Source organism: Rhipicephalus microplus, chromosome X (assembly GCF_043290135.1).
Source record: "Rhipicephalus microplus isolate Deutch F79 chromosome X, USDA_Rmic, whole genome shotgun sequence".
NCBI classification, from domain to species: Eukaryota; Metazoa; Arthropoda; class Arachnida; order Ixodida; family Ixodidae; genus Rhipicephalus; species Rhipicephalus microplus.
Window position 1 is genome coordinate 181,073,937 of NC_134710.1, and position 23,452 is coordinate 181,097,388.

The 23,452-nt window shown below is 40.8% G+C and overlaps 1 protein-coding gene across 3 annotated transcripts in view; it reads left to right on the plus strand.

Moving 5' to 3' along the window:
• The window catches only part of LOC119177242 (CD109 antigen), a 134,114-nt gene that overhangs the window by 103,820 nt on the left and 6,842 nt on the right, over positions 1-23,452 (plus strand). For all 3 annotated transcript variants that reach the window (XM_037428675.2, XM_037428673.2, XM_037428674.2), the window contains 9 exons: positions 983-1,221; positions 1,414-1,476; positions 3,529-3,703; positions 6,702-6,913; positions 7,438-7,590; positions 8,757-8,819; positions 9,800-9,912; positions 14,348-14,513; positions 19,436-19,538. In XM_037428675.2, coding sequence (XP_037284572.2) covers positions 983-1,221; positions 1,414-1,476; positions 3,529-3,703; positions 6,702-6,913; positions 7,438-7,590; positions 8,757-8,819; positions 9,800-9,912; positions 14,348-14,513; positions 19,436-19,538 — 1,287 coding nt within the window. The remainder of the gene's footprint in view (positions 1-982; positions 1,222-1,413; positions 1,477-3,528; positions 3,704-6,701; positions 6,914-7,437; positions 7,591-8,756; positions 8,820-9,799; positions 9,913-14,347; positions 14,514-19,435; positions 19,539-23,452) is intronic.

A 23,452-nucleotide genomic window follows, 5' to 3' on the forward strand; every position in this document is an offset into this window, starting at 1 on the left:
TGAGGCATTTATGGTCTCAAATATTAACAAGAGTTGCAGTGTCTGTCCTCTGGTTTGTGCAGGATGCCTACATGGTTGCTTCAGCTGAATAGTTACTTTACACCCTGATGTCTGAAAAAATATGCATAGTTTCTATTACACTAGAACAATGGTACTTTTTACAATTGCATGGAAAGAATTACAGGGTTGATGCCTTTTTCTGTGAGGATTTGATGAAGAATAGCATAAATGGTTGTTTAGGGGGCCAAAAACTGAGAGAAAGAAAAAATGTGAATTGGTGTGAGGTGTACTAAACACCATGCCTGATTGCTAGTCGGCCACAGATAGCACCTCATGTGACATTAGCAACCTCTCCTCAAGTTGTGAACTGATCAAGGGAGCATTGGCATTCTTGGCTGGATTTCGTAGCTCTTTAGAAAGCCATAGATATTGGGGTGGATGTGCTGATGAATCCAATCGTATTTTTGTATACGTAGACACATTATTTTGAAGTGAGTACTAGCACAATAATTTTATTTTGTTTTTCTGCTGTGATTCACCTGTCCTGGCTAGAAACCTCATGTGCTTATGTGCGCAACAGTTAAATTACATTGAGATGTTTTTATAGTACCAAGTTGCAGTTTTGGTTTCAGAGAGGGCTGAGAAAGGTGGGATCCAAAGTGTTTTGTTTCGAAACCTAGCTGGCCACGTGAACACACAAACCACTAATGCAGTCGAGCTGAGCACGGCTGGCATGGCATCACATGCATCTAAGCACTGTATGGACAACTGTGGGAGAGAGTGCTCACAAGGAACGTGGCAGTCCGCTGAAACTTTCAACGATGGTTGCATACATTTAAACGAAGTTGATGTTGATGTTGAGTATTGTGCAGCATGCATTTAGTTTCATTTTGTTTTACTTATAAGCTCTATTTATAAAAATGGTCACTCCATTTGAAGATTTGCCTGTTGATTTGTTGCTGCTTCTCTTTGATCACAACAGGTTATCAACGAGAGCTGACGTACAAGCGTGATGATAATTCATTCAGTGCATTTGGCAACACAGATAGGAGTGGCAGCACATGGTTGACAGCATTTGTTCTCAAAAGCTTCGCTCAGGCTTCTCCATACACTGTTATTGATCCCAAAGTACTCGAAAATGCCACTGCTTGGCTCGTGGCACGTCAACAAGAAGATGGGTCATTTAACGAACCTGGAGAGATCATCTACAAACCAATGCAGGTATGCAATTAAAATGTACTTGAAGATGAAAGTGGTGACAATGTTGATGTCGCTCATAAATTAAAATAACTTGTATTGAACTGGTGCTGCTTTGCAGTTCTGCAAGGCTCAGTTAATGAAAAGCCAGATGTATACTTTCATTGTTAGTGTTCTGAGCCGAGTAACGTTGCTTGAATTGTACTTTCCTTCTAGAGTGGTGCTGGGAGCGGAGCCGCATTGACAGCCTATGTCATGATTGCCCTCCTTGAAAACAAGGCAAGTGAGTTTTTGTATGTGTGTGGGATGCAAAATATCTTCTTCTAATAACCGTAGGTAGATGAGACATCTTTACTGGGGTCTGAACATGACTTGTATTAGCATATAGCCAGCAGAATAATAGTACATGAACTATGAAATATTATGCAGAGGAAAAAAAGAATTTCGCCACAAGGAAAAAGTGATGAATGCGACAACAACAAATTTGGATGTTATACGAATTGTGGCTACCAGATAAGCTCTTCAGCATCCAACCTCGCGTAACCCAAAAGGCTGGCATGAGGGATCATGTCTGCGGTGGCGAGCAAAGCAAACCTAGTGCTGTTTATTGCTTCAAAGCAAACTACATATTGCACTGAAAGGTACGAAAAGTGTGCTGGTGTCCGTCAAAATAGGGCGCACACTATCAGAGTTCCTTCCAAAAGAATGCGGCCCCATGCCGTAAAACACTCAAATCAATTTATAGAATGAGTCATGAGTGTGGTATACAAGCTTCTTTTAACGTGCGGTCGCAGTTATATAAGTAAAACTGGACGTTGCATAAATAAAAGGTTGTGAGAACATAAGAACGATTTATGCAATGGGATAAGTTCCAACCTTGTAATTCTCTGTAAAAGTTTCGTGTGTCTTCCATGATTTCAGGCTGTGAGTGTGCTGGAAAGCCATAAGGTCAAATTAACATGCAAAATTGCTGAAGTGTATCTTACTACCATATTTACTCGCATAATCCTCACACTTTTTTTGGCAGTAAACTGATGCAAAGTTGGGGGGTGCGAGAATTACGTGAGAAAAACTTTCCACAAAAGCGTACAGAGCGAAAAAGAAAACGAAGTGGCCGCAAATCGGGATTCTCACACCAGCAACTAACAGTAAGCTTTGAGAAGTACCAAATAAAGCTTACCTCAACAATAAAAGCACAGGTTCATCACAAGGTTCCACACAAGGCAAGATTTATTTGAGACGCAAAAAGTGCAAGGAAATAGTCGAGAATTAAAATATCATACGCAAAGGTTGTGGGCATTGCGGGCGTAGCGGTAGCGTTCATCACTCAACAGGAGCCCTCAAAAGGTAAGCGAAGGACGTCAGTATTGGTCTAATGGCTATTTAACAGAATCGTCCGCAGTTTCTTTCTGAAGCAATAAAGTTTACCATCGATCCCAGTTTTAGGCATACGGCAGGCCCAACACTTCTTGGTGGCTTTCAGCTGCCGTCACCAGCAGCAAACATAAAACTCGTAGACCCTGAAGGGCCTACCAGCGGTTGTTGCCATTGTGTAGTGCATGATCTATGACTTTCAACTTGAAAGCAGCTGTGTAGCTTCAGTACCGCCTTATAACGTGACAAAATTACCGACACAACATACAAAACAAGCCACAATGTGTACTTGCCTTTTTGGCTTGGCTTGAATTAGATTGAATTTCCGTGCAATAGTACGCTTGATGCTTAAGAGATGGCACCAGATGGCATGCACTATCATCATCAGTGGCTGGAACGAGCAGAAATTATTGTGGCAGTTTTCGGGGGTGCAATAATTGCTTGAGGAAAAAAAGAAATCGTATATTTGTTGGGCGATGTGGGGGGTGCAAGAATTATGCGAGTGTGTGGATTACGCGAGTAAATAGGGTATTGGGAAATTTGGTGACGAATGCGTGAGCCAGACTTTGGTGGGTTTGCACGAAAAAGAGATTGCACTTTCGGATAGGGGTAAGCCATTTTTCATTTGTGCCTGCGTTTTTATCAGACACTTCCATAGAACTGTGTCACGTTGCTCACGTTTGCTTGTTGAGATTTTGCCTGTTTGTATATATGAAAATCTGTGCTGTGAAAAAAAAATTCACTTGGTAGTGAGTGCTCGTGTTGTCCCTCTTTGACTTTCATTCCTCGCCTTCCGTACACTTTTCTTCCAGCACTTCCGTGCTTGTGCTGCAATCCCTATTAACATAGAATTCAACCAACTAGCCCAAATAGCCGTTCTTTTTCAATCTTTTACACTGAATTCTCTTGGGTGATCTTGCGACTGCCTCCTCTACATTTTCTTTAATACTTCTTCAGGCGAAGCAGACACACCCTGGTGCAATCCAAGCAGCAGAGGCCTACCTTCTGAAGGAGCTTCGGACAACCAATGATCCCTATGTTGTGTCGTTAGTGACTTATGCTTTGCATCTCTCGGGTCACAGTTCCCAGGACAGTGCTTTCCAGAAGCTTCTTTCACTATCAACGAGAGAAGGTATGTCGAAGGCATACCTTCAAGCCATTTATTCTTTAAATTTAGTGCTACAATATGAATTGCCCACTAGCCCACTTTTTGATTGTGTTGCAGCTTAATGTCCCCTTGTGAGTGCCATAACTATTATAATTTGTTCATTCCACTATGCAAGCTTAACAGTCATGATAGTCATGATAGTGCAGTGAACATAGCAATGACAAAATGTGTATATCATAATTTCGAATGTTTCTTGATTATAGTATCGGCATGTAATGAATGTCTGTAAGGTCAAAACTAGTAACAAGTATAAGATACAGTAAAAACCCTACTAATAATTTTGTAGGGAACTATAAAAAAGTATAAGTAATAGCTGGAAAACTCGGGAGCCCTAGTAATAGGTAGATTGAAAAAAAGGTTTAGCTGTAGTGAACCACACAGAATGTTACTTCAGTGGTTATGCTTGTTAAAATTGTGCAGAATTGCCTGGTGCATTTACTCATGCCCAATCAGCACAAATAAATTGCGCACTTACAGTGTTGTAACTTCATATAGTGTCACTACAGCCAATGTGGGCACTGGCTCCTACACTTCCCAAGTTCTTACTTTTAGTGATACAGAGCAACCTTGATTGTAAATCAGCCTTTCTTGTGACAACTTGCATTTTATGGCAAAACTTGTGACAAAAACCTTAATTATATCTATACGGCAATTCTATGCCAACCCTGCCCCGTACGATGCCTTTAAGGTGCTGTCTGAGAAAAAAAAAATATTCAATTTACTTGAATCTAATGTGCTCCCAATTTTCATGGGTACATAATAAAAATGAATATTAATGTAATAACTTCTGCTTTATAACCTTTTTAGTCCCTGTGTTCCCATTTGGGGCCATCTGTTTGAGCAAGCACTTCTAATTCCGAAGCAAATAATTTTCACCATCAACTTAAATTTCTTGTGTGAATTGTATTACTCTACTTGAGCTCAATAAGATGGCACTCCATGTCGTGCACCTGGGACGCACGGTGAGATTAAAAATGGCGTTTATGAGCAAATGTCAACTTTTTTGTCTTTGCATTGCTTAATTTGCTCTTTCTTGGGGTTCTCTTGGTTTCCTTTTACCCAGAACGTATGACAGTATTGCTGAAGGGCCTCCACTAAAGCTGTATTCAATATTTAAGTATAATCTGAATTGTAAATTGTAGTTAACAGCTGCTTAAATGGCATGTCTCTGGTCGGGATCTGTGGTTGAGGAAAGCACAGACCAAAAAAAAAGAAATTAAAGAACACCTGCATAACAACAATGCCAATCTTTCACATTTTGATGATCCTAAGTCTATAGGCAATGATGCTTACTACAGCAGCTATACAAATTGACAGTGCTTTCCAGCATCGGGGAACAAGATGCCTCAAATTGCAGGATCACTCTATTACTCCTTGACAGCACAAATTATGACATGCCAGGGCACTTTCTAAAGCAACTTAAGCTTGGATGAAATAGAAAATGCAGAAAAACAGTGTGAAGGTAAATCTAGAGTGATTCCTCAAAACTTGTTTTCCTTTGCCTCCAGAGCAGAAAATGCTCTGTGGTGTTCTCTACCTGTTAAGACCCAAAGGCCCTGTTTTCTTGTTTTTCTTGTGCACTCAAGAGCAAAATGAAGTTTGAAATAAATTGTCTAGAAATTTCCTTCTGTGGGCTGAAGAGGATAATATATGCCCATATGTTGACCCTTTCTACATAGAATAGGAAATCGATTTTCCTGGTGGTTGATGTTCTTCGGCTAGTTTCTCTGGTTTTTAAGATCACCTTGGGATATACCTAAATTTAAGGGCCATTTTCTAGACCAGCTAGATTTACCTGCACTTGCTTAGATACTCGGTGAGCTAGTGCAGTTTATTCTCTTATGCAGTTTTGCTGACTTTTTCAATATGCAAAGAATTGTTTTTTCTAACCTGCACCACAGAGGGTGTCAAAGCCTCTCTTGTCCTTGGTACAGAAAAATGCTAGAGGATGACATATTCAAGTCCGGTTGCATAAAGTCACTTCTCAACTCAAATGCATGCTTAGAGCAAGTTTTTAATTTTTAACGGAGTCATCTGTTGAAGCCGAAGAGAACTTGGCAACACGGGTGAGAGTAGCTTGAATGTGGCACTGTGAAAGCTTTTGTTTCAGGGTGGACCCAACTTGTGTTTGGGAGGGAAAGGATTAAGATAGTCAACAAGCTAGTCTATTTCATTCTTTTTGGCCAGTAGGAATATTTCCTGATTGACTTTTGGCTGATCCTCTCTATTTATTAGCTCTACTTATGGTCACAGGTCTTGTCATGAAAGCAGCACATCACTATTAGTACTTCACTGGGAACAGATACGATGCATACAGTTAGCACTCGTTCACCAAATAACCAATGCAAACACTCCACAAAATGTGCTTTGTTACTATTTTATGATGGTGATTACCAGGAATTTACCGATGTGGTTTCAGTTTTGTGCTTTTACCTAAAAGGCAGTCGTTCTGTCATAAAGAAGGTGGCATCAGAGTGAGAGAATAAATGGAATTTTTTAATGATGAGAATGAAGATTCATCAACACTTTGTTATTAAATGCAGAACTGTCATTTTTCAAAATTATTTTGTCTGTCTTTCTTGGAGCAGTTGTGGTCTGTATTCATTTTTCGAGCAAGACTGAGCTTCACTGCTTATATTGTTTTTTTATTGTACGACACCCGGATTATATGATGGTTTTGCATGGTCCTCTCAGTCGCATGATTGGTTGGTGTTTGTGAACATTCACAAATTTTGAATAACTAATTGAATAGCAGCTCTTTATATGTAGAACAAAGCCATGAAAACTCGCCACTGAGAAACAATATGTTGTTGATCAACTGTATTAGGGGGCTTTTCGTGACATATGGGGCTTATTATGATGAGATTTCACTGTATTTGTTTTCTAGGAATTTTTTTTATTCATTTCTTTGCATCTCACTTTAGTATGTGGTGTATAAGACATGGTGAATTTTACAATACAGAGGATACCATCTACTGGAAAGACCCAGCACTGGCTGTCAATACTACGGATAAGCAGTCTGATTACTTCTTCAAGCCCAGCTTCAAAGATGTTGAGATGACCGCATATGCTTTGCTTACCCTAACCGAAAGGGGTGATATTGGCAATGCCATTCCTGTGATGAGGTGGCTGGTTTCCAAGCAGAATGAAAATGGTGGCTACAGCTCTACACAGGTACACATTCCTGTTTGCATGTGTTTCATGATTACAAAAGATAAGTATTCCAAATATAATATTGAAAAGTTCAGATTTGTCAGTTGCTGATGTAGACAGAAATGTACTACAGAGTGTACTACAGTATTTATTGTAGTCTGTATTTCAACACAGCTCCTTTGCTGTACACTACTACTTGCATTGATGCATCAACTTGCATTTCAATGATGAATGCCAGTTAGGTGATAAATATGCATGTTGGTAAAGTATTTATGCTGTACATTTGCACCTCGTTTATTGCTAAGGTGTCTCCTTGAGGTGAGCTTTTTAATGAAACAAAGTTTTCAGAGTAATATACAAAGTTGACATGTTCACGGAAGCCAATCGTCCCAGGATGCATCCTAAGATATAATAAGTACTGCACATCTTTGGTTTCATTTTGAATGTCGAAGTAGCCAAAATGTCTTTTCTTTGTATTCATCCTTTGTTAATATCCTTCTTTATACCCTTTATCAAAGTAACACATACTTTGCAATTCATTGCAGGATACTGTTATAGGCATTCAAGCGTTGGCACGTGTCGCAGCCAGAGTTGTGTCCCAGACAATTGCTATAGATGCCAGTGTGAAGTATGGCGACGGACGAAGCCGCATCTTGAAGATTAACAGTGGCAATGCTCTTGTACTGCAACGCCTCGAGGTAGGCAAGGAGATTCCCTGATCATGGGTTGCCAAGAGTTTTGCATACTTCTGTACAAAATTTTTTAGCTACTTGCACCTTTTCACTTATATAGTTTTCTCTTGCAAAAATATTATTTGCTAATGATAAACTAGTTCTAGTATGTAGCTAAAAATTTTGGCCAAGCTATATTTAACATTTTTTGACACATGTACATTTCCTGTAACAAATATAGGTGGTATGGATTTTAATTTCAAAACATCTTAGTGCTCTAGAAATGGCTACTTTCTGGTTTTGTAAATGATTGTATGACATTGTACAGCATGGCAAATGAACACACTGATATGCAGTTAGTTATTGACACTAGTTAGGTTACAGTAAATCTTAGTGAAGTCGACAGCAATTGAAGCCAAGAAAGTGGAGTTTTACATAGAGGGTAAAATGCTCTCATTTATAGAAAATTTTGGAATTCCTAATAAAACAAAGGAATAGATGCAAGATAGCATAATAGCAATTAGATCAGAAAGTTTTGCATCTTACATACAAGGCTGCTTCAATTACATGAAAAAAAAAAAAACAGCTGTACACTTGCTTTCTTGGTTATGTACAGGGTCTGCCAGAAGTTCCCAGGTCACCCTGCCATAGGAATACATCACATAGTGGCCTGGGAACTTTTGAAGGACCCTGTACATCTGAATAAGTTAAAAAGATTAATGCTGTTAAAGGTCATGGGGAAGAATATGGAACACTTTTTTGCAGTTACTGATGACGTAATTGCCAGATGAAATTTTTTGTGTAGCCAAGCAATGCAGCCAGCAGTATTTTTCTGCAGCCTTATCCCCCTTTTTAATTGTGAATATGACGAATACACCAACAAAAATATAGAACCAAAGTAAGTTCTGTAGTTATAATCTCAGTGAACTGCAGCATGAACAGAATTATAACTTTAAGTTGTGTAGTATTTATGTGAGGCCTCTTATGTGCAGTTGCAGATGTAGACTTGTGCATTATTTCAAGGGCTCACTAATGGCAAAGCTATTTGCCATTTTTTGATGATATTTAACATCAAGTAAGATTAAATCTATATCGAACATTTACATTTCTATAAGTGACTAGTTTCCAAGGCTTTCAGAACTGCATATGTAGTGTTTTTTACAATGGTGTCTGTTTTTTTATTTTTTTGCTAGCTCCCTTCTGACCTCAAGTACGTTGAGATTGAAGCAACAGGATTTGGAGTGGCAGTGTTGCAGGTGAGCGTCTTGGTGCTTTTAGATATTTTGGAAAGTTATGGAACTTCACTGACCATTTATGAAAGAACAGTTCGAGTTTGTTTTATGTGTTGCAGCTCTTTTCCTTACTTCAGCTCAGATTAACCGTTATTACATGTAACCTCATTGAGTTTGTACCCATGCTCATGTGATTCTGTGGCAACTGGAAAATGTTATCACAGTGGATAGTTGAAAGTGCAGTGCTATGAACATAATAGTGAGGGAGAACACTATTGATGAACTAGAAAAGATAGAGGAGATACAGCCATTGAAGATTAAAAGGAGCTGTTGTCCATGTGCCTGTTTTTTTTTTTTTTAAACATGGGGATTGGGTGGAGCCATTACAGGCTGTTTAATTTGATCTACTAAACATTTGACCAGTTCTCGCACTCTTGTTATGGTCAGTGTGTGCTGTGTCCTCTACACAAGGATGTTGGGGCTAGGTAATTATGTTCGTCTTACTGTATAAAAAGTCCTTGAGCACTCACTGTGATGCCTGAATGAGCGAAAAGCAGCATGTAAAGTCGCTGTAGGGTTGTCTGAAGGGCTAGTTCATACATGTTATTTCCCTTGAAAGTAATTTGTAAAGTCATATCGGTGAATCTTACTTAATCAGGCATGCTATGTTCGCAGGCCATGGCAGCCTGTGAACATAGTGTGGAAGTTCGAACGAAACTAGCACTTTAGGGACTGTTTATCAAGATAAAACAATTAGGTGGTTGATTAGGTAACCCAACAACATACAGAGGCTGGATGTAGGTCTATTTTCATGTAGCTGAGGCTAGAAGTGTTGCAACAGCAGTGTCAGTGATGTCACTCATATCACATAAAATAAGGCACATGTGCACTTTTTTGCTCTATAATGAATAAACAAACTAACAAACTAGGAAGGTATTTTATGAGTAACTGTGTCTTGCTTGTTTATTTTAATAAAATGTCAAACTTTATTTACAATTTTGTAGGTCTCCTGGTCGTTCAACCTTGCAGTATCTTCAGAATCGCCCTCATTCTTCTTAAATCCTTTGCTGGACAAGACATCCACTGAAAACTATCTTCAGCTCAGTGTTTGTACCCAGTGAGTACACACTTTTCTTTCTATGACAAGCTTTACAATAGCTTGAGTGTTTTCATTTCACTTCCAATGGGGAACTTCCAGTGGTGTCATGAGGTGAGGTCAGGGGGGTCCTTTTTGGCCCAGGCCGAGGGGCACAAACAACCCTTGTGAGCATCTCCCCCTAGCGATTTCTCTTTCAAGCATTCAGTATCTGAATGCCTGGACAATTATGTGTAGGGTGCTCAAATGTTATTTTTGTGTTTTGTAGAGCAAGTAACAGTGTTCAATAGCCCCCAGCTGTGCGATACTAGAGAAATGGCAACTGTCGCTAGATTGGTTTCGGAAAACTCAAAAGAACAATGCAAACACTTAAGCTAGGAACCCATATCTGTTTTTCAATTTGATTTGAGGGTATGGTTCTAGTTTTTATTTAACTAAGAAAAGCTACATTTATGAAAACAAAATTACTGGTATGGCAAGATGCCTGTCCTCCTTTGCGATTTTTCTGAATTCACGGCAGTGAACTTCATGCTGGCAAAGAAATTTACTAATGGACTACATTCTTCATTTTTAATATTCTAACATGCATTAAGGCATGAATGTAGCAACAGGTGAATAGCTGTGATCACCGACTACGCCACACGTTACACAATCACACGAGCTCTTCCAACAAGCTGTGCCAGAGATGTCGCTGACTTCCTCCTTCAAGATGCGACTTTGCAACACAGAGCTCCACACCAGCTGCTTACAGACTGTGGCCGCATCTTTTTATCGAAGGTCATAGCCAATATCTTGCAGTAAATTTTTTTTCTACAGAAACTTTTGTCCGAAGGTCCATCATGTGTATAAAGTGTAAAGGTGGCCTTATCAGCCAGTTTCCAGCAGCTTTGGTTTTGCTTGTATTGTTATCAGACACAGGGTCGCATCTAGTGTCACTAGATGCTCCTGTGGCGTCGTCGTCATACGCGCGTCTGCATTGCAAAACATGCGGCGCTTGAAACTGTCTTGCAAATGCACTGGATTGAGTGAGGATAAGCTTGGATGAGTGAGGAGAGTGCAAGGATGACAGCAGCTTCTCTTCAAGCTTTACGCGACATTGTTTTGCGTCAGCCTGAGACATCTGCAGCCATTCATGGGTTTGTTTTGTTTACGGCCTCAAGTTGTCTTTTCAACCATGAGTCCATAGCTATTCACCATTGGGCACAATCTTATACAGTAAAAGCTCGTTAATTCGGATTTCACTGGACCGGAAAAACTGTCAGAATTAACCAAATGCCGAATTAACAAATGAACAGGGAAAACATTTAAAATCAAGCTGCAGAAGCATACCTTTATTTGTTGAAGTATTTTGTAATTGTCGTCTGCGTTTTCGCGCAGATTCCGGCTGACATCACAATTTTTCTTAACTGTTGCAAATGGCCAACAGCACGCAAGCTGTCGGGAGTGTTCAGGCAAGCGTCCTCTAATATTAACAGCGCCTCCGAGACTTCCTGTGAGGTGCGATGAGGTCGCGGCTGTATCTCATCGCACGATTCTTCGTCGGAATCGTGGTCTTCATGGGCGCCCGTGACATCATTAATAATCTCTTGATCGGTCAGGAGACCACTCGTGGCGACACCATGATCAATCGTGATGTAGTCCTGAAAGGTCACATCTGTGGGAAGGACAGCACCGAAAGTCGGGCAGTCATCGTCGGTGGACTCGGCTGACACCTCCTCGATGCCATCGTCAGCTACTGCTGCATGCTCGGGCCTCACAAAACCGCTGTGCTGAAAACAGTTGGCGATGACTTGCGGCGGAGTGTTTTTCCACACATGGGCGATGATGTGCACTGCGCCGAGTAAGTCCACTTGATACAACTTTCCAGCTTCTGAGCATAGGATCATTCGCTCTAGCAGGTGCTTGCGGTACTTCGACTTCACGTAGTGAATGATACCCTGGTTCATTGGCTGAAGAGAAGACGTAGTGTTGGGCGGCAAAAAAACTACTTTGATGCTCTACAGTTCGACTGTACAATTATGGGCGCTGCAGTTGTCAACAACCACAATTATCTTGCGGTCCTTCAACGTGAAGTGCCGGTCCAACTGCTGCAGCCAGCTGCGAAAAATGTCCGATGTTATCCATGCCTTCCTGTTTGCTGTGTACTCGACAGGAAGGCTTTTGACATTCTTAAAACAACGTGGCTTAAGCGCCTTCCCGACGACAAGTAGTGGCAAGCGCTCCGTGCCAGTCATATTGGCGGCAAGAAGCACAGTTATCCTTTGCTTGCACTTCTTGCCACCAATGCACGCGTCCCCTTTAAAAGTCACCATCTTGTCGGGCAGAGCTCTGAAAAATAGAGCAGTTTCATCTGCATTGAACACTTCACGTGGTTCATATGCGGCGATGTGCTCCAGCAGCTTCACATTTCTCCACTCGGTGGTCACGCTTTCGTCAACACTAGCCTTTTCGCCGCACACACTCCTGAAGACAAGTTCGTGTCTCTCTCGATACCTCACAAACCACCCTTCTGACGCTTTGAATGATTCAATGTTCATCATTGCAGCGTACTTCTCACCTTGCGCCATGATGAGAGGTCCGCTCAAAGGTAGATGCGCGTTGCGACAGTCAGTAAGCCACCGGAGCAAAGCTTCTTCGAGCTGGGGATGAGCTGCGGTTCGCAACCGCTTTTTAGAGGCATGAAACTTCTCGCTTTCAAAGGCTTGTCGAATCTGTTGTTCATTTTTCACGTACGTTCCTAACGTGCTCCGCTTCACGTTGTACTTCGTCATAACCTGCTGTAGCGATTCGCCGTTCTTCAGTGCTTCCAAAATTTCCACTTTAGTCGCCAAGTTCTTCGCGTCGTAGTTCTGTCGCTTTTTCGGTGTTGCCATCACTGTAGCGCACGATGGTGGTGGCATGCAAATACGGTCACAATAGAAGAAAAAGAGAACTCCGCAAGAAGAGATGGTTCCGACACGACAACACAAGGGAAAATGGCGTCGGAGGTGCTGAGTGGAGAAGAAAGAAGACGCCGACTTTCGGTGACGCTGCGATCGCCCCCACTAGTTGATGATGATGGCGATGCCACTCAGGTTTCGGTTTCACTCCAGTGGTGCCAGCGCTGCTTTATCCCACTTTTGTGTAGCAGCAGCCGTCGGCATTTGTCCGAATTAAGCGGTGCGGAGCCGAATTCCGACGAAATAATGAAGGTTTGGTCCCATAGACTAACATGCACTTTGGCTGGGACCAATAGAGCCGTCCGAATTATCCGAATTTCCAAATTAACGGATGTCGAATTAACGAGCTTTTACTGTAGCTAAGACGGTAAGTCGGGCCAGTTGGTTAGGATCCATCGTGAACTTTCTTACAGCGCAACACCAGAAAAAATACAGGACAGGGAAGGAGTAGAACAGAAAGAAAAGTGTCTTTTCTTCTGTTCTACTCCTTCCCTGTCCTGTATTTTTTCTGGTGTTGCGCTGTAAGAAAGTTCACGATGATTTACTGTAGCTACTATGGTTACGTGCAAGGTCCACACGTCGCTGGGGCACGATGTGCTGGTGCCGGCTGCAGAACTTCTCTTCACGTCAAGAAGACAACCAGAGCATATCTTTGTTCTGACAATGGAGCAGCAGGAAACCTTTTAGAAGCGTGGGTGATATTGTTCTTTCTTTTTTTATTGCAATGTGAAAAAAACGCAAAGTATGCTCAGATGCATATATTGGAATGCGAATATATGTGGGTTGTGGCTCACAGGAAAAGGTGATGTGACACGAAATAGAGACATCTAATTTATTGAAAGATAATTCACATATCAGGCATCCATCTATATTGGCACAACTCCAGGCTCTTATCGCAAAAAAACAAAAATTTACTGAGGAAAGTGTACGAGTCCACTTGTGTGTCACAAAAAAGCAAGCAATGCTTCACCGCATGACACAAGCAATGAAACAGCATCTCGGTTCCGATTTTCTTTGTCTATGTGAATAGAAAGGTTTTGTACATTTTTCTTTTTTATACTTTTATACTGTGGAGGGCACTCATGGTTGCCGCTCTATCATGGCAATGATCAGGCGGCAGCATCTACAGGCTGGGTTCTCAACAAGAAAAATGGTGCGAAAAGTCTACCTGGAGTGGCCGTGTTCTCTTACACAAGCATTTTGTAGAGTTATGTGAGATTGGATCTAATTGAGTTGACTGCCAGCCTCACTTCGTATATCAATGGGTTCACTACTCACGAGCCTTCTTGTGCTGATATACTGTGGCCGCGCTACAGGAAACTTGTTACTTAGCAAGCGCATGTTTACTACATTTAATATTGCTCTTAAAAATGCTAGTGTTGCTTCGTAAAACATTCGAATATATTGCTGTTGCATTCATTGCTTTGCACTTTTGGTGAAACTGACTTTTTTCTCACCTTTTAAGTGAGTAAAAGTTTTGTGCCATGTAAACTCATGCTCTAAACTTATTTATGCAGCTACCAAGGAGAAGGGGATGCCAGCAATATGGCTGTCATGGAGGTGGCCCTGCCTTCAGGCTACCTTTTTGACTTTGACACCCTGAGTAGCATTCACAGGACCAAGGAGGTGCGACGGGTTGAGAGCCAAGATGCTGACACTAATGTTGTCATCTACTTTGACAGGGTCAGTAAGGGGTCACTTTCCTCTATTTTTGCTGTCACTTTGTTAGGAATGTTAATATATTTCCCCAATTCAGCACCACCTTTCAATAGTGACAAGAAGCCTCACTCCACTGCCATTGATTGGGCGAATGGTACATGTGTGCACACTTGAGCAGTCAGAATTTTCATGACCTCTCAGAGCTTGCGTGGCTATTGGTAATGCTTGGCAACAGTGTCCTGCCAACCTATTGTTGTGTACTGTGTCGCAAACATATGGCATTTCGCGATGAAGATAACTCAAAAGCACCTTCACTTCTGACATGTATTTATCATTGTGCAAATGATAAATTATAGGTGTCCTTTTCATATCCTTATAAGAAAAAGGATCATAGTGTTCTGGTGCCAATTTTGGTATATAAAAATGTGAGCGCCTGGATCTAAGCTGCTGGATGTTTAGAAATGGCCAAGAGTGTTTAGTTTGCTTAGAAAGGCTTCACATATCTTTTAAACACGACTTGTTCAATGAGACTAATTATTTTACTCACCATGAAGAAATTCATGAATTGTCCACTTCACACTCTCCAATGAAATGTACTTGCCAAACACAGCAAAACAGGTCTTTCTTTTTGTTTTTGTCTATGAAACAACATTATAACGAGCATATTCGCCTATCCTTCTCCGATGTATAAAAAAAAAAGACTGCTTGAATTCGTACAATGTGAAGTGGCTCACACACTGTCGCTGCCTCATCTTTGGTATTACTGCATGACCATGCATTAGAGTTGGATCTTGCACGAGAAAGTGAAACTGAGAAAGTCATACTATAGAGTGCTGTTTTATACTCACGTTAATAGTTCTCGATTATTGCAAAAAGCTGAAAAAGGCACTGATTTGAAATTTTTTTACAGTGTTTTCAGGACAGCCCAGATATTAAGGAAACCCTGAAATAGTTCTTATGATTTTGAACAAACACATTGGGCCTTTAGACATTGTCCTAAGGGTCATACAGACTGATCTAAGCTCTCTGCATAAACTAATTTATTACGCTTTAAAGATGCGAATTGCTTCAGATCACTGCGGCTTGGCCAAATAAATGTTCAATCACCCATTCACAGTACGCATCCTCTGGTAGCGTGACACCACCCATGCTGCTAATCTGATTGGCTGTGGAATGCGTACTGGTAGGGTGGTAGGGTATCTGCCGGAGCAAATGTCAACTACTTCTGGATCTTAGTCTTTGTTGCCAGACTGCATGCGTGCTGCCAGATGCACTGGGGGATGGCTTCAGAAATTGTGCGCAACCTGTCAGCGTGCGATTCCCGATATCTAAACGGGGTAAAGCTCAAAGCATCGAGTGGGCTCTTGAGAGCTCTGTGATTGCCAGCGATGCTAGCATGTTTCATGAGTTGAGGCATGGCAGGGTTGAAAAGGAGGGTATGATTTAATTATCTGTAGCAGCCTTGGTACACAGCATATTGCTAAATTTGTGGTGTGAATAGTTTGACAATGCTCTAACTTAAATGCTGACACAACTTCAAAAATACCATTTCAGGACCCTTTAATGTTTATGCAGCTTTTCCAAACTATATATAAAAAGCACCATAAAAAAATATATACATAAACTATATACAGTCGAACCCCGCTACAATGAACACCACTTCAACGAAATTTTCGCTACAATGAAAAAGTCGCGCTTCCCCATCAGCAGTCCGTAGGAGTCAACGCATAAATGTTGCTGCCACAACGAACACTCTTTCTTCTGCCGTCCCGCTTCAATGAAATTTCACGATGCAAGTCCAGGCTCAGATAATTATTGCTATACAGGAAACGCAATCTTTAACACTTTGATGCATTTTGAAAACATGAAAATACGTCGACAAAGACTAAAACAGGTGTTGGCATCGCAAGAAACCGCCGCTGTTTAGCAAGCATGAGTGCTGCCATTGCTTGATATTGATGGTAATGAGACTGCCCTGCTCATGGAGGCTGGCTCTGCTTTTGCCACTGGCTTGTTTTCGAGCTGCAGACAATCCAAAGCTGAAGCTCAGTCGCTCAGTTCCTGGTTTCCTTGACGCAGCTGCTGCGTGCGACCGCGTGCAGCCTTTTCTGATTTCAATGCTTATCATTTTATTCGCACTTGGCCAGTGTGGTACCTGATCTGAGCGGCTGTTCATCCGAATTATCAACCAAATCAGCCAGCCTTGAGGTTTGGATGATAAGAATGGCATAAAATAAGGCAAAAGTCACCGTTCCACGATACCATGCCTCCATCTCGGCATTGTCGGATACACTCTGACCGCGAATGGCTGCTGGTGTTAACGTGTTGATGCAACTGTTTGGTACGTTTACGAATGTGGTTGTAGGCATTATTTCAGCGGTTTTCACCATGGCCTCGCTATGCATGACTGTGAACTGCATCGTGATGCTGCTGGGAAAGAATAAGAAGCAGCGGACACGTTTTTAATTTTAAGAAGAAACGTTCCTTTGTTTAGCTAGCTCAGATCAGCTATATCTTTTTTTAATTTAACTACAACGAAATTCTCGCTTCAACGAAATATTTTCCGTGCCCAGTGAGTTTCGTTGTAGCAGAGTTCGACTGTATAACATTTCCAAACTATATGTAAAGCAGCATAAAAAGTATTGTATTCACTTGAATCTAGGCTGACCCCGAATTCAAGCGAACCCCCAAAAGTCCGAAGCCCACACACAAAAAAAAAAAGTTGCCTCGAATGTAGGCTGAACGAAAAAGCGAGGACGGCGTTCTCAAAGGAAAACATTTATTGAACATGATGAAACAGAGCATTTGATTCATGATACAAGCAACTCGAGAAGCATACATCCACTTGTCCTGTTGTGTGTGTTTCTTAGTCGTTTTTTTTCACACTGTTTCCAGTTGTTTGTATCGTAAAGATTTCACGCTTGCTGATGCCGCACTCATTCTGAGATGTCATCATTGCTGCCCTCGTCACTGAATTAGTTATCGCTGTTTTGAAACAGTGTGCAATCTGCGGTGCCATCAAGCGCACTGCATATGCAAGACTTCTTAAAAAAGCGCACAATCAAAGTTCCTGGGATATTGTCCCACACTGAAACCTCTCCAGCGACGCACATTTTTTTGGTCCACTCCAAAGTCTCATGCGGCTTGAACGTTGGACGACGACTCCGCGGCTAGGACAACTCTCCTTTTATAAACGGCACTATAATGACACTGCCTGTATGGCGCCATTGAGCTATGTCAGTCGCAGACCATTCTAAATGGGACTCGAAATGACAAATGGCTTGCCTCAAAACTTGCCACAAAGATCAAAATTGCGGCCTCATGTGTATACTTAAGCCAGGTGTGGCTCGGCTACTAACGGCTACAATACCGTCTAGGTGGCATTGGTTGTGCACCACTTTTCTCAATGAAAAAATGGTGCCTTTTTAATATTTTCGTTTCTATGTCGATCCAGGTGTTTGATACAAAGAACTTAAAAAAAAAAAACAACTATAGGCATAGAGTTGAATAGGTGTGGTAGCTCAAGAGCACGATGGGTGGTGCCGTTCTTTAATGCTCATTCGCATGTGCGATCATTGATGTACGAGGTTATGAAGGAAAGGCACCTTCACAGCCAGCCACTAGCAGAAATAAAGGAGCAGTACAAAGAAATGTGAACGTTGGAGGGTGGGACATGAAAAAATTGATTCCCATTGGAGTAAATGCATGTTGCTTAAGCATCGAACAGGTGGTGTAGATTGCAGGCATACTGCATGACAGAGATTGAAGACAACAAACATTGCATTGTTGTTTGTGCTTAGTCGTTGTGTTAACTTTGTTTGATATGATAAAACCTGTGAGCATCAACATGACAATATTTTTCAGCTTGTTTCAAAGGAAATCGACTCATTGAAGCTTTGAATTCAACGCTTGCATCTGCGTTCTTTGAGACTCTATTCTTGAAAATCTAATAAATCACAGTGATATCTTTAGAATATAAAACAACCACCAAAACGGCGAGAGACTCGATTGTGTACTTTACAAAATGAGTGCAAGAAGTTGCCCAACTGATAGCAAAGAGTGGGAAAATATGTTTCCAGATGGAAATAGGAGAGTTGTAATAAAAAAACTCGTGGAGGCATGTAAGGCTTTAGCTTTAATGTACAGGGCCAGATTGTTCGGTATACATAATTCATTCTGTGTGTGTAAGTGCAAGGGGAAGAAAAATTTGGATGTATCTGTATAGTGCAATAACACACAAAAAAAGAAAACCACAAAATCATTTGTGCATGCCGTGTGATGTCCATGTGCTTGGGCATTTCAGAGGTCTTTGAACTGATCAATGACAAGGTATCTCTTGTCATTGCCATTTAGGAGCTCACACCACCTTCAATTCATTCTTGAAGTGTTATCTAGAGTTGTCAAGTTAAAGTGGAAAATGTTTTTGGTTCACCTGGTGGCATGATGTGCGGTCTCCCTTGATATGGTTTTACTTGTGGCTTGTAGCTAGTTTGTGTTTATAACTGAACTGAGACATTGCCAAAAATAGTGAGGCAAATGCAGTTGTAAGGAAGTATAGTGTACATTAATAAATTATTGGTATAAAAGTTATGTAGTCTATTACAATGCCTCATAATCATATCACGGTTATAACATGTAAAACCTCTTGTAAGAGGGGCTGCACCCACCATAACCATAAACTAAGCGAGATCACTTTTATAAAGATGTTTCTCTCTCTCTCTGTCTCTCTCAGAATTTAACATCTTGAGATAAAAATAAAGATAGAGCAAAAACAACTCTTAAGGTACTCTAATGCAATAAACTCTGATATGTTTTTTATAAAACAATGCTTGTTGCACTGAACTTTTACCTTTTAAAATTTTGCAAAATATGTTTGACTAGATTGCAAAAGTGCAATGTTACAGAAAGGGAGCCTTGCGACTTATCATGTGCCCTTACCATTGCAGATTGGGAAGGAAGAGCTGTGTGTCACTGTACCAGCGCATAGAGAACACAAAGTTGCCAACCAAAAGCCTGTCCCTGTCAAAGTCTATGACTACTACAATTTGGGTGAGTGTGATTCTAGCTGAAAATGAATGTTTCTGAATTTCTTGCTCTAGTTCACATGTAATGACACACACACATGCACACACATGCACACACACTCACATACACCCTTCAGTCTGTCTGGTCAGATCATAATGATTGCGGAGCATTTTTACTCCACAGAAATGAAAAAGCTGCAGACTTCCTCAGGAGCTTTGCAGAGAGCTGTTTGGCCATAGTAGATGCGGAGGAGGCTTAGTGTGTGTTGTCTTACTCCATAATCTACATTTACATTCTCTGAAACTCGCAAAGTGCAATGGTACATCTTTCTTTTGCCTATATATTTACTATGTTGAGTGGAACCATGTTTATGCTCTGTCCTTAATATACCTTCACACTGCAACAGCAAAGAAAATGGTACCATGGTATGTAAGTAAATGAACAAGCTCCTTATCGGGTGAGTTTGTGCTCAACAAAAGCAAGTAACACTCACCATACAATAATAATGTAAAAACAGTTGTTGATCGTCAAATTTGATCCTCAGATTATATGCGTCATGCATTACAGCATAGTTTGTGGGGCTGTGCAAGTTTTATAATTTACAAACAGTTCATGTTGTGCATGTAATCTGATCACAGACAGCAGAATTGATAACACACAAGAAAGCTCTGATGCATCAACACACATCTTGCACTAAACTATACCGTGTAAGACAAGAGTATAAAGCTGGGAATGCTGGTAATACATAGCTAATAATGTTGCGTATAAAAAATGTGAGACACAGGACATGGAAAGGGACAGAAGAAAGCGGTAGCTTCAAACAAAATTTCTTTCTAAGATCGTACATATGTATACTCACGAAATGCGAAAAAAGACAAAAAAATTTTGAAACCCGCAATCGCCATGCGCGAGAATCTAGTCTTGCGAAGGACAATTCTTTTTGACAAAGCCCGAGAGAGAGAGTGCTGACACAGTTCAGCCCTAATCTACAAATCCTCTCTGCCTTGATAATCTTCCTTGTAATTTTATTTCTGCTTTTACTTACAATCACGGTATCAAGGAAAGTGGTTTGCAGCCACATGAGCTTCGATGCAGTGGCAAAAACCCAACGCAATGGTTTTTCAGTTTTTAGTTTATTAGTTACCTTATAACATTTCTTAGATGGAAATAAACTATCATAGGGAAAACAAACAAGTGTGCGTGTCAATATTCATTACCACAAATGCTAAATTTTGTTTCTAAAAAATATAAATAATGCTAACGGGACCAAAAAATTATCTGTAAGAATTCTTGCTTTTTAAGGGAAGATGCAAGTCGAAAAATGAGTTTTCTTAAAAGTTGGAAATTTTTTGTTTTCACCTGTTTTGATAAGATTAGTGCCTTTACTCATCTGAAAAAAAAAAAATCTACGTCGAGACTTAACCAGAACTGCTTTAAAATTGTGCTTAAAAGGAATGCAGTGGCAGTTAAAAGCCAGACGTGTACAGTATTCGAGCACCTTGCCACTGATAATTCGCTGCCGCTTATCATTGTTGATCTCTTGAGGCAAAGAGTGTTTTCCGCACTGCTGCAGTACAATTGATTGATTGATATGTGGGGTTTAACGTCCCAAAACCACTATATGATTATGAGAGACGCCGTAGTGGAGGGCTCCAGAAATTTTGACCGCCTGGGGTTTTTTAACGTGCACCCAAATCTGAGTACACGGGCCTACAACATTTCCGCCTCCATCGAAAATGCAGCCGCCGCAGCCGGGATTTGATCCCGCGACCTGCAGGTCAGCAGCCGAGTACCTTAGCGACTAGACCACCGTGGCAGGGCCTGCTGCAGTGCAAGAAATAATAAAAAGAATTGCGCTTTTTCCGCTTTTTTCGAGCACCATGATTGGCTTCTAAATCGCATGGTACGAATCGGGGACCGCTATTGGCCACTGCACGCCTGTATGTGCTGTGAAGCCTACTTGCAGGGTTCCTGCGCCGTCGAGCAGTGCAGCTGAACAACCTTTTCTCGTGTGTTTATCTCCATTATAAATGAAGAAAGCCGTAGCTTGGGTGATAGATGCTGTTAACGTGAAAGCTGTTGTGGCGGGACGCTTCGTAAGAATGGGCTACGAGCAGTTGGTCTGGTTCGCAGCAATTCTTGAGTTGCAAAAGCCAATGCATTGTAAGTCATTTGCAGCCATCAGCCGGAAAGTCCGTGATGTAGCAATGGATGCCGTCTGCACTAGTCTTTCGAGGTCGAAGGAGCTTACAGTGAAGAAAGTTAGCGGGGACGACATTGCCGTTATGTACGATGATGCATGGCATCAACGGGGCCACAAGAGCCACAATGGCATTGGCACTGTTGTGTCCCTTGACACTAGACTTTGTTTAGACTTTGAAGTCCTGTCGAACTTCTCCCTATCTTGCAGTCAGCACAAGGCTCTGCCACTTCGATTTTAGCAGTGCACTGCAGGATGAGGACTAAAAAGAAAGAAATGTGCACAACACGAGTGCTGACTCGCAACTAAATTTTATTAAGAAAAAACATGCAAATATAAAGTTAAAGAAAAACTGAACAGAAAGTTGATAATCTTTGTAATTAACATGTGCAGGTGCCACTTAGGTATTGAAATTTTGTATAACTTAGCATGATAGAAGGTACACCGATACATTTTCTTCTTTTCTTCAAATGTAGAACACTTCGATGACCTCTTGCTATTTGTTGTTTGTGACGTGACAGTATCTTAGTGTCAGCGAAAAATGGTTCTGCCTGATGGAGCCGAAGAAGTTTGGCAAGTGTTTCATGGCCCTGTCTGCGAGCGAAATGTCTGTGAGGAGTCTGCCCGAAAGCAGTGAGGAACAAACTTATGGGGCTGGTACATTTTTGTAGCAGTGGCCACTACAAAGAGGATTGTTATTTTTCTGTGCAAATTTCATCACATCTTTCATAAATAAACATTCAATATTAACTTTGAAACTCGTGTTTCTCAAAACACAAATTTTGCTACTTTTTTGAATGTGCCCCTCTTTTTTCGATTATTTATGGTGCTCAGATCTGCATTAAATTTTGTTCAAATTTTTTCCAACATATGACAAATGCAATTGTCTTGTCTAAATTTCGATATTTTGATTATATAATAAAGAATTATGTAAACCCTTACCAGAGTTGGAGAAATATGAACTTTTTCACATATATTATTTACACATTTCACATATATTTTTCACATATATTATATGACACATTTTGTATGCACCTCCTCATTAGTTTTATTCATTCTACACTTTATTTGAAACAGTATAAACCATCAGTAATAAAAAAATTATGAGAGTTTTGCGATTGAAAGAGGGGGGGGGGGGGAGGCAAAAAGCTTAAGGTTTTAACTTTGTCATGTTGCAGAACTAAAAATATGCAACTTGCAGAACTAAAAATATGAACTAAAAATATGCAATTAGCTTAAAAAGTTCTATAAACAGCTAAAGTTTCATTGCTCTAGAGCAAATGTTAAATGAAAACATTTTCGAGTTGCATCTTCTCTTAATTCTAATTTGTTCTACCTGAGTTCATGTAAAGTTCTACCTGAGTTCATTAAATTACATGCTGTTATTGTCAGTTCACTCCTTCAGGTGACTGAAGCTTTAGATTTCTGGAGTTGTAAAAACTTTGAATTCTGTATATTCAGCTGTGTGTCGTAAAAACTTTGAATTCTGTATATTCAGCTGTGTGTCAGAAGTGTTACCTCGCACTGCAACACTTCTTGACATGGTCAGAAAACACTGCTGATTAGCTCGCATGTTCACAGGAGTCTCTACAACCAAACATCATAGCTACCCACATTGCAGAAAATTTCCAGTTATGTTTAAAGACAGCCAAAAATCACTCTCATTTTTTCTCTACAAATTACGGCATCATAGTGCTGACTGTGTCACCAAGGGATGGCCATTGGCAGGTTTGAGCAT